The following is an 11,548-nucleotide window of genomic DNA, read 5'->3' on the forward strand; positions in this document are numbered from 1 at the left end:
TGTAATGTCAAAAAATTTAAACCAAGAAATTAATCCTTTATTATGCATTTACCATATTTGATAGAACTCAACATCTTTGAAATGAAAGTTTTTGTAAATATGAAAATATTTAAAATCTCATAAGAATCAGCTTCATTTTATTTATTGAATTATCGGTTTAATGTAAATGTGGAAGTGCATACTTACACAAAATTACACACTAAATGAAACACACTCATTTATAAAACCATTTTGACAATTTTCTTGCTTTTACTCTCCCAATGTTTTTGAGCATTTATTTTTTTATTCAAATACTTAGTTCTAAAGTATATTAGACATTAAAAAAAGTTTGATTGTTCTAAATTTACATCAGAACTTAACTTCAATAATTTAGCTATTAAATTTTTGCTATTCGAAATTTCCATTCCATTAAATTTATTAAAAATTACTTTCAGTTTCTTTATGTCTACAAGGAATACTGGTTTAGGTTTTATCAGACCACTATTTGAAATTTGGCCTATCCATGTACATATGTATATGAAAGGAAGATTTTCTTTTCATATTCGGTATGATAAATCCTGCACCTGGGACCAAACGGGTCCACTTGGAAATACTCGGCTGCGATAGGCAACAAATAAAGTCACGACCACACGTGAAGAGTCTCCTAATGAAACATCGCAGAACATCGTTGTCGCTTCACTTGACAATTCGAAGGTTTTAAATAACGCACAAATTTGTTGTCCAGACTCTTGACAAACACAACGCACCGATCGCAATTCCTTTTCATTTTATTATGTACTTAAAATCAGTCGCACAGCTCACAATTGAAAATTTATATAAAAAAAAATTTTTGAATAGTATAGAGTTAAGAGTTGACATTTCAGTCGCAGTTCAAAAAAAAAGAAATATCGAAATCACTTCTACCTTGTTATGCCTTGGAATAGATTCCATTGAAATCTGCTGCATAAGCAAGAAATTACGTCTCGGGTAAATTAATGTCTGTAACGACAGCATATCTACATCATAAAAAGTGACCTGGGATTTAGCTCATATGAGAGACGCACCATGCACTTACTTACATAAGCTCTGAAACAAAATCTTAAGTCAAAATCAACAGCCTTATTTCTCTGGTACTCGAAAAACGATCTCAGACGAATTCTGTTTACTGAATGTCAGTGAAGCTGGCATACGGTATGACGCAAAAAGACAGAAAAGGAGAAAGGAAGTTTTTGAAAAGCTACGCAGAACAGTTATAATTTTTATTTATTTTTCAAAAATATAACTTTTTAGACTTACAAAAAAAATTTTTCTTTTATTGGCTTAATTTTGCAGAACTATCTTTCCCCTTCTCAGAAACTCTAAGACTATTGAAGGGCTACTTGAGCAGTTATAATTTTTATTTATTAAAAAAAATGTTTTTTTTTATTGGCTTAATTTTGCAGAACTATCTTTTTCCTTCTCAGGAACTCTAGGACTATTGTAGAGCTACTCAGAACAGTTATAATTTTTTTTTTCAAAAATTTTATTTTTTGATTAAAAAAAATGTATTTTTTCGGCAAATTTTGAAGAACTTTCTTTTTCCTTCTCAGGAAGTCCAGAACTATTGAAGAGCTGCTTAGAACAGTTATAATTTTTATTTTTTTCACACATTTTACTTTTTTGACTTAAAAAAAAGTTTTTCTTCGGCTTAATTTTGCATAAATTTCCTTTTCCTTCTCGAAGTCCAGAACTATTGAAGAGTTACTCAGAACAGCTATGATTTCTATTTTATTTTTTCAAAAATATACCGGCGTGAATCTGGCATACACGATTTTTGAAACATTTTTTTTTTTGTCAAAATATCCAGAACTTTTGCTCTGCTTTTTCAAGAACTATAGAACTATTGGAAGAACAACGTTTTTTTGTTGTTGTTTTGTGTCATACCGTATGCCAACTTCCTAGACATGTTTACTGACGAACAAATTTTAACTTTGGAGGAATCGTCAAGGGTCTTCGTGGCCACCACCTGGCTACTGTGATGGTTTCAAAAAGACTCTCCACTCAAGCCGATAAGCAAAAATTTACACATACTAATGTTCCGAACTTAATTTTCCCGGCTGATTGGCGATCTGGTAGCCTACACCTAGATGGCCTATAAATTAGAACAAAAGTTATTAAAAACATTCACATTCATGAAATCATCCAGTAAATCGTTTACATTAGGTTCCACTACTTCCTTCTCTACATCTTTATCTCAGTATCCGTGTGTCTTCGTGCTCCACCAAAAAATTTCAGCTAATATTTCGTCAAAATATTTATTTCCAAGCAAACTGTAGATACCGTTTGTTCAATTTGTTCGTCTGAATCGGTTGGTAACTTTTGGCTGAAGAGTTTGTGGATGTTTATGTTCTTAAGTCAATCCAATATTTGAAAACACCTCCATCAATTAAACAGATTACGAGTACCTTGATGCTTACAGAAAAAAGGGTACCAACGAATCCTTCAGGTCGGGTTAGAGACAAATCTCCTAGGTGCTTCGTGCCATAGTTTTTGTTGCTTGTTTTTAAGAGTTCGTGTGCACAGAAATTGGAGTTAACTGCACTGAGTTAAATGCACTGATAGGGCTTAACTTTGAGTGGATATAGCTTTTAAAAGCGTGAGAAGCTTTCAAAACGCTCTTAAGGTATTCCAGTATCCAGTATTACAGACTTGTGTTAGTCGGTTCTCGGTTAGATTACATGACCTTAAAATTGAAGTACAGTTTTATCTATGTAACGATACATATATATATATTTTTTTGTAAATCTTCAGTTACGAAACTTTTTTATTCATATTTTCCGCAGCNGTATATATATTATTTTTGTAAATCTTCAGTTACGAAACTTTTTTATTCATATTTTCCGCAGCTCTACCATCACTAATAATGAACTTTCGGCGAGCATTGAACGTGAACGTCAAAATGAAATATCAGCACAACCGACATCGGTGACGGAAAGGGATCGTATACGATCGCAATTGTTGGCGAAAATGAATCCTGGGTGAGTTTGAAGATGATAAATATGCATATTTCTTGGATTACTTAGAAACTAATCGAAAAAGTTACACACAAATAAAGAAAAACTACGGTAACTCAAGAAATTTACCACGTAACAGCAGTTACAGTACGCACCAGGCAGTTTACAGTAGGCTACATGTAGTAATTGTGATTTAAACCCATGTAAAACCAATGTGAAATATTTGTGAGTATTGAAGTCTTAACTCCGAACAAAACTATTTATTCGAATTACACCGCTATATGTATTAAGCCATACAGTAGAAAACAAGAATGGGGAATTGGTCAAGCTTTTAAGCTAAGTAACTGTATATACACTGACGGGTTCAAGAGTTAGAAGTCTATTCCAAAGACTTTAGTATCGACTAGTACTTGCGGCTGGCAAACCACGCTAACATTTTGCAAGCTAAAATTCTAGTAATATGTGTTGCGTTATTATGATAGCTGGACTGCACTTATAGCTACAGCAGGTATTGGTACCAAAGTTAGGTAAAAAATGCAAAATGGAGATATGCTCAGTGGCTCAGTCAAGGTTCATCGCTCTTCTAGGCATTCCCAAACAAAGGAACTTATATAACCATAAAAGAGCGAATGAATTGGGTACGTCGGAGGCTTGTTTGGATTAATTTGTAGCAGTGGTACTGCGATACACCATCGAGCAAATAAAAACAAATCTAATTACAGTTTCTATGCAAACAAGGAAGTAATAGCCAAGGATCCATACTTGTAGAATAGAACGGCAGCTTTGGCCATCTAAATAAATCAAATAGAACAGTAAAGAAACGGTATTTAATTTGTTGTCTGACTCATTAGGTCAGCTTCTATCGCTATCGTATACATGCATGTATAAATGTGTTCTAAAAAAAGTGAATGTGAGTCTAATTAGCCGCTTTATTTAGGCCACTTAGGAACAGAATACTAGGGCTGTGACAGCGTAAAAACTTCCAAGCAGTAAAACGAAAAAACTAGTCTGTGCATCTACGAACATTCACTTATACGAATTGGCTTAAAATGAATATTTAAATACATACATATTCAAAGTATATATCTAAATTACAAAGCATCAACTACCAAGCGGCATACCCAAATACAGACAGAACAGGGATTGAATGATATCCCACTGTTAGAATTACTTTTAAGCAGCCTTTGTATGCTGGTATTCAAATTTATTAGCGGACATACAAATCCATTCGAAAGTGCTAATGAAAGAAAAACTCCAACTAAGTAAAACACGCCTTTTCCATGCCATGCAAATGCAATAAATGACCTACAGTGTACGCCTACAAAATTGGCCCACTAACTGACTGACTGATTAGCCAAGTAAATGAACTGGACAGATGGCAGTTTTGAAAGAGTTACTACTGACTGGCACGCCTTTTTTAGATATGCAATGCATTGTGAGTGAGTAGTGTTGAATGACTACTTAGATAAATAGCTGAATAGGCTAAATGGCAAGCTGAATATAAATTCATATATAGATATGCGTAGTTGCATATATGTATATATGTATATTTTCAGTGTAAATTACTTATTTATATATTGACGCNGGCTGAATATAAATTCATATATAGATATGCGTAGTTGCATATATGTATATTAGACTGGGTCGGTCCCCATACAAAAAAAAAAAAGTTGCCAATGTCCGCCCCTAAATTTAAAGATTATGTTGAGAGGGTTCTGGAAAAANCCTCACAACTCTATAATTTGTCAAAGTTTTTATTTGTCAGATAGGGCAATGAACTAGCTCCCGGAACTCAATAACTGCTTTCCTCATTTTACTACGCTTTTAGCGGTATTATTTGGCACGTTTTCGGTTACGTTACTACACCGCCACTAACCACTTAAAGGTTCAACAGCACTCGCCAACGAGGCGATGCAACTACTTTGTGGTGCTTCTACTGTGCTGCTACTCCTTCTATGCAACAAAGGAGGTCTTCACCAAAAAAACGTACTGAAAAACTGAATGGTAGTAGCTTCCGCTTTGAATTTTTAAACAAACTAATCTGCGCGTTGGGACAACAAATCCAACAAAAGACTGGCAGCTAAGGAAGCGCCAAAAAGTGAGTCTCCCAGTAAGTTGCTCTTTCTTCCGCTTCCCTAGCAGAAATATACAAAGCGGCTAGTTTCAAGTGGAGTAGAAAAGGAGCAACATGAAATAACAAAAGCAATGTGAACAAAAAATAATAATAAAAATGAAGTGCTAGAATAGCTGAGTCGCAAAAAACAACAGTGCAGTGGTAGTAAAAGAAGCAGCTTACGTAGCACTGAGTGTAACAGGAGTGCAAGTTGGAATAGTAGTAGGAGTATTTAGTAGCAGCACAGTGGCTGTTAAAGCAACAATTGCGGAGGTTGGCACAGAGAAAGAAAGACTCACCATCGCCAAACGATGGTGGTGTACATAATGGCTATACTGTTAGATGCTGACGCCCATTGTCGGAACTTCTTTTTACTACATCAACGTTGCACTGCTTTTGGCACTGGTAACCTGAATCTTTAATGAATAGACAACAGCAAAACCAAACGATAAGAATGAATAAAGCAGGCACGGCATGAAAAAGTGTCACTAAGTCACTGGGGATAAGACCAAAAAAAAAAAAACAAAAAAGCAGTAAGGGAAGTAAAAAAGAGAAAATGAGCAGTAAAAACAAGCTACGTGGGAGCGAAATATAAAAAGAGAAGAAGAAAAAACTACAATGAAAACGATAAAGTGCTTTGTCGTGGTACGAACGTGTTGGAGTACCAAAAAGTGAAGAAACTAAATGTCTGGAGCGCATAAGTAGTTAAACAAAAGATGAAACCCTGCCAAAAGTGTGCCAGCTGGGCTTCGACCGTCGGCAGGCGCCTTGCTTGTGTAGTGTAAAATATAAGACTCCTGAATGCGTGTGTCTTTTTCTTGGCATTGCTTCGCATCTAACTTAATGCATTCGATGACATATCTGCCTTATTTTGCATAATAATTGTGCCAAAATATATATGTATGTATGTGCATACATCATTTGCAGGTAGAGTATAGCTTAGGCCGCGCGCTTTTCAAATTAAGTGGCACGACTCCGATTCCAGCTAAAGACTTGAAAAGAGTCTGGTGAGCAGACGTAGCGACTTCCAAAATAGCGGCTAACATTTCTATAGATTAGATGTTGCTGCTTTTCTAACAGAGCCAGAAAAGCTCAATCGGAATCGTAAAAGTTGTTCCACGATTTTTTAAAACACAATTTTTCGTGCTCTTAAGTTTGTAAAATTTAAAATTTTTAAGTAAGTGTTTACTTCCGTTGCTGTGGAGTCAGTGTTATGAAAACATAAAATTTAGTAAATTCGGAAAACGCAAAATAACAATTTTTCCACTATAAGTGGTCAACGATCACTTTGTGAATCAACAAGAATAGCTTGAGAGTTAATTCACTACTTCGAATCCTTCAATGCACAACACCGATTTCGGGGAAAGATTAAGCAGGATCTAGTCGGAACCTTTTGGTCTTTTTTCCATACAAAAGTAAATTAAAAGCCTTATTTAAAAAAGAGTAACAACATCAATTTAAAAAAAATTAAAGTTTTAAAACAACTGTTTTTCTTGCTCAAAATAATTGGGCTTAATATAGATAGTATATCAAACCTATTTGATTTCATTATAAAATGCATATTCAATAGAATCTCTGTTTTTGGTAAATTTTATAAAAAAAAATTTTCGATAATCGTACTTGTCACCAATTTTGGCGCTTATCAGTCGACGCGAAGCACAGTTGACGCATCGGTTTTCATACATACATATGTAGGTATGTAATACAGATATGAATGTACCTGCTCATGAAGCATTTAATATCCATATCATCGCCTTAGTTCACTGAGATAAGATAATATCATACTTTGTAGTGCGTACAATAATATCTGTAATATCTCCCTGCATACTCGTACATTCGCGCATATGCACGCTTGCCAGCAAATGTATATTTAAGCCTTTAATTGCAAATTGATTGATGCGTCGAAGTGGGTAAAAAAAGTAGAACTCAATTATTTTCCATATTTTTTTTCACCACAAAAATACAAATTAGCAAACATTGACCAGCAAAATACCAATGTTCAGTCAGTCCATCACTGCAGTGGCGAGCAGAACAGTTGCTGTTCATTTTCAACAGCAGCCTTAAACGCAAATATTTGTTTTGACGTTTTTTGGTTTTCGTTCTTGTGCCATTTTGACACATCACAATCAACACATCCATCACCACACAACATAGTACATAGTAGCTCGGCATGCCACCACCACCTGGCTATGGGCCGCCACCGCCCGGCTATGGACAGCCGCCACCACCCGGCTATGGACCGCCACCTCAACGCGCTCAAGTAAATATCAACGTTGGACCGCCACCGCGACCACAAGGCGCCAATGTGGTTATTGTTGAAGGACGCCCACAGCCGCCGCCACCAACTGTGTACGTTAACGCGCAGCCGAGGCCGCCACCAACTACCGTTGTGGTTGAGGGCATGCAGCAGCCACCTAGAATGACGGTCACCACAACGGGTGGCTGTTGTGCGATTTTGTGATGCAGAATAATTGGGTTTTTTTCTTGCTAATAGTGTTAGTTGTATAGATTTTTCAAATATTTTGTAACTTTTTTTTTCTTTTGCTCAAATTGATTTCATTAATCTACAATAAAATGGCGAAATCGTCAATGGATGTAAAAAGAGACAGTAAAGTGAAATAAAAGTTGATGTTTGTAGAGCTGGAAAAAAAGTTTGATTCATTCTAGCTAACATTGGTTAGGGATTTATGAAAAAGTTTGAGCCTGATGGAAAGGCATGATGTGTGTGTTCTGGCTGAAATGAAAAGTTTGTAAAAATTTATAAAAATATACTGCGTTGTAAAGTTTATTATCATTGTTTAAAACAGTTTTTTTTTAAGGTGACATTGCACGTTTTTGAAGTGGATGAAATTGATGAATTCGGGAAAATTTTTTTGGGAAAAAAACACAGCAAAAAAATTATTTACGTCATCCCTTTTTTAAAAACCGGCATGGCGTTGTCCCAAATTTAACATTGAATGACGGTTATTCATTCCGGTGGACACTATTTCTTCATGGCTTTAAAAGTTGTTTGTTCTTTCAGCCAGAAAATCCATAATTTTCCAATTTTTAGGTTTTAGGCTTTGAAAAGGTATAAAATGATTTCAAGAGTTTCTTGGAATCATTAGTTAAATTTTTGTTAGTTTTTTTGAGACTTTCGGAAATTTCCAATATCTCCCAGGGATTTTCCAAAGGTTCATTTTAGTATTTTGTTTTAGAAGATTTTGATATTTTTTCGCTTTTTTTCTCAAGGCCTATACGTAAAGAGCTTTAGGGATTTTTCACTAAATTTTAATGATATACTGAAATCTTAATTTTTTATTTTTTAATGTCTCAAAATAAAATGCATAAATTTAACTACAGCCTGTGTCCAATATGCACAACACCGATCGAATGCCGAATTGGAACATAGTTTCGCAAATAAAAGATACTGATGCTTTGACTTTGACTTGATGAATTTCTGAACGCAGCCACAGCCAGCAGTTTTTTGGATGTTAATGACCTTAGTGGTTCGTCTCCTTACAGAGCGCTGTCGAAACAATCATTACTAATATTTCCAAAAGACTGTGCAGAAGCACAAAAATTGTTTCGCTGTCTCAACATTTTCTTGGCAGGAAGCGCAAATGGAATTGCCATATATGTCAATCACCAACAGGTGTACGCGCCACTAGAAGTGACTAGTTTGCAATCTGAAAAGTTCTGTGCACTTCGACCTACACAATAAAAGCACATACCTAGCTAGACCTGAGATTGAGGGCAACATGAGTATTGTCCACGCTCAGTGAAATATTAATCCAGTTTCGGACGCACCGACGGTATCGGTGGATGAAGGTAGAAGTGCTATAACTTATGGAAGAAGGAGGAATACCTGTGCTGACAAGTTTAAGTTAAATAGTCAAATATCTTATTGTCAGGTGCTAGCAAGGGATCTGATACCCAGAGTTAGTTAGGTTAAACGGACAGCTCTGAGAAGAGTTCACTCGGAATCCTAGCAGTGATGAACACTCGCAAAGGAAGTGCTGGACGGATTCTATCTCCTTCTCATCCCTACAGCTGCTACAGAAATCTTTATGCGGGGCTTGGAACCTGGCGGCCATATAACGTTTGGATTTGTAAGCCTTAATAAACTCCATGTTCTTCGTTCGTCAAGCCGTGGCCAGAGCGAGTGCGATGCCATGCAGGTGTGCAGATTTCACCACCTAATGTTGGCGGCTGCCCTGGTCACTCTTTTAATTTTTGGAGACAGAAGTCGCAGGGGAGGTTTAACAATCTGTATCGCTTCCACTTTTTAGCACATTAGTCCGTTTCCTCATTTCCCGGGGCAGCACTATGCCCCGGCATCCAGTAAATATTGATTAGGTGGTGTTATAGCGCTAGTTGGGATCTTCGGCATTCCTTAACGCATATCGAATTAGCCGCTGCCGATCCCAAGGCTCACAAGCCTTGCTGCCATGTCGATTACATATATCTCAGTCTCAAAAATACTGCAGTCTTCTAGGAGTCCCTAGAATTTTCTCAGAGTTAAATCTTGGGAGAAGACGCCATATCCTGTTCCGATATCGATTTTGGAGTCGTCCGGGAAAATGGGTATTTCGTCATCGCCGTGAGTAATACTAAATTCCCAGTCACTTCACTGTTTCCCTGAAATCCCACTCTGTCGAGGATTGTGGCGTGACTCTTGCAAGTTGTTCGCTGCTTGTTAGACGCCCTTAGTCGTAGATCGATTCTAGCTGCGGTACTTTTAACAGACCCAGAGTAATACAAGTTAGTTTTTTTTTCAAAAAAATAAAGCCAAGAAGTGCATTACCCAACTAATTTGGAAGTGATTAGAGGCCTGTTCAATGTCTTGAGTGCCAACAACTGCAAATATTTCGCCTTGGAATATCGACGCCTATTAGCCAAATAAGAAGCAAAGAATATCGCTACTACCACAAAATATGTCGTGTTTTTTAGCTTAACGATAAAAGAACCACCGATTGCAGAACGAATTTTATTAAAAATATATTCAAGGCAAATTCTCGCGTGCATTTCGTCGCTTTTTTTAGAACTCTTAAAATTTTTCCGATGCGGCATTTAAGCTTTTACAAGGTATTAAAAAATATTTTTCGGAAGATCTGCCTACATACAAAGCAATGCTTCTAATAATTATTACTTGAGACGCACTCTACAAACTTTTTCTTCTGTTCCTGCTATAAAGACAACACATTAGCGCAATTTCTACACATTTGTATCTTGTAAGTTATTTAACAGCCTTCCTTCTAATATACGTGCCATAAGAAACCTACTTGCGCGAATTTTTGAAGCATTTTTACTAAATTTTAATCACCATGCGGTCGAAATTTTTCTAAAACCCGACATTTAATAAATTAACCATGTTACGTATCGTTTTTTTTATGTTATGGTTATGACCGTTTCGGGTCATGTCGGTCTTTACTTTAACTTTTGGCCCCTACTGATCAATGTATGAGCCCTTATGGTCTACCCGGTCACTTTCACGTCCGGGTCTTACTCTCCAACAATCGTTTATGGTTAATTTCAATATCTCAGCAAGACATTGATTTTCATAAAAACTGCCATACGCAGCCATTCGAAATATCGAAATATTCTGCGTCCAATCAATCGACCAGCAAAAGACCTGGCGAATATGAATGCCGTCGAACTGGAGCTTAGACCCCGATACCTTACCAATTTCTTTATATTTGACAAATTCGTTTCTTCCCTGATCCTCGCGAGCGTGTGTACATTTACGGAAAGACTTCGGTCTTGAGGTTTATTGCGATTATTTCTATCCGCCTCTTCTTTTTTCTCGACTGCCTTCCGTAGCACTAATCTAAATAGATGCGTTTTCTGTGAAAGAAAACTGTTTTACCTTCACTTTGATATTGCATACGGCTTTATTTACACACTCAAATATTGCAAATGGTTGACACTTGCAGTTTTTATTTTAAATTTTTGTGCTCAGATTCTTAAAAAAAAGTTAATAATTTTAAACAACGAAACTTCGTTTCATTTTCAGTTTAACTAGACAAAACCACCACAAGAAGTCTTTTATAAAAGTGGACGATAGTTCACAAGTTGATACCTCATCATTTCATAGCGCTTGGATTTCACAAACCCACTTTGTACATAGAGTGGGCAAACTTATAAAAAAATTATTGCAAATTCACACATGGAACAATAGTTTATCTTATAATAATTTAGATAAGTATTACTTATAAAGTCCCTTATTATGCCTGAATTTTCCATCTCAACTTATAAAATGACACAACAGCAACTACTCGGCTTCGGTGGTATAACCACTGTCTCGGTGATCACCGTCGCTGGTTGCTGCCTTTGATTGCCTCCCTCCACTACAATTGCCGTTGGTGCAGCTGCAAAGCCCGCACCAGAATTTACAACCACACTGGAGCCCGCAGGCGTTGTTGTCTGTGACGAATTACCCGAATTAACCACAACTGTCGATGTTGGCTGCTGCTGCTGCTGC

At 36.5% G+C, this 11,548-nt stretch overlaps 2 protein-coding genes across 2 annotated transcripts in view; one reads left to right on the forward strand and one right to left on the reverse strand.

Moving 5' to 3' along the window:
- Window positions 1–11,548, forward strand: part of mspo (M-spondin) — a gene marked incomplete at its 5' end in the record, with an annotated part of 40,703 nt that overhangs the window by 20,752 nt on the left and 8,403 nt on the right. Inside the window, one exon of the mRNA XM_017621138.1 lies at window positions 2,865–2,996. Coding sequence (XP_017476627.1) covers window positions 2,865–2,996 — 132 coding nt within the window. The remainder of the gene's footprint in view (window positions 1–2,864; window positions 2,997–11,548) is intronic.
- LOC108366677 (translation initiation factor IF-2-like) overlaps window positions 11,317–11,548 on the reverse strand; it is a 1,984-nt gene continuing 1,752 nt past the window's right edge. The window contains exon 2 of the mRNA XM_017621140.1: window positions 11,317–11,409. Within this exon, the coding sequence (XP_017476629.1) occupies window positions 11,317–11,409 (93 nt within the window). The remainder of the gene's footprint in view (window positions 11,410–11,548) is intronic.

This window comes from Rhagoletis zephyria, unplaced genomic scaffold (assembly GCF_001687245.7).
Source record: "Rhagoletis zephyria isolate East Lansing unplaced genomic scaffold, Rhagoletis_zephyria_1.1 Rzeph_scaffold_02372, whole genome shotgun sequence".
NCBI lineage: Eukaryota > Metazoa > Arthropoda > Insecta > Diptera > Tephritidae > Rhagoletis > Rhagoletis zephyria.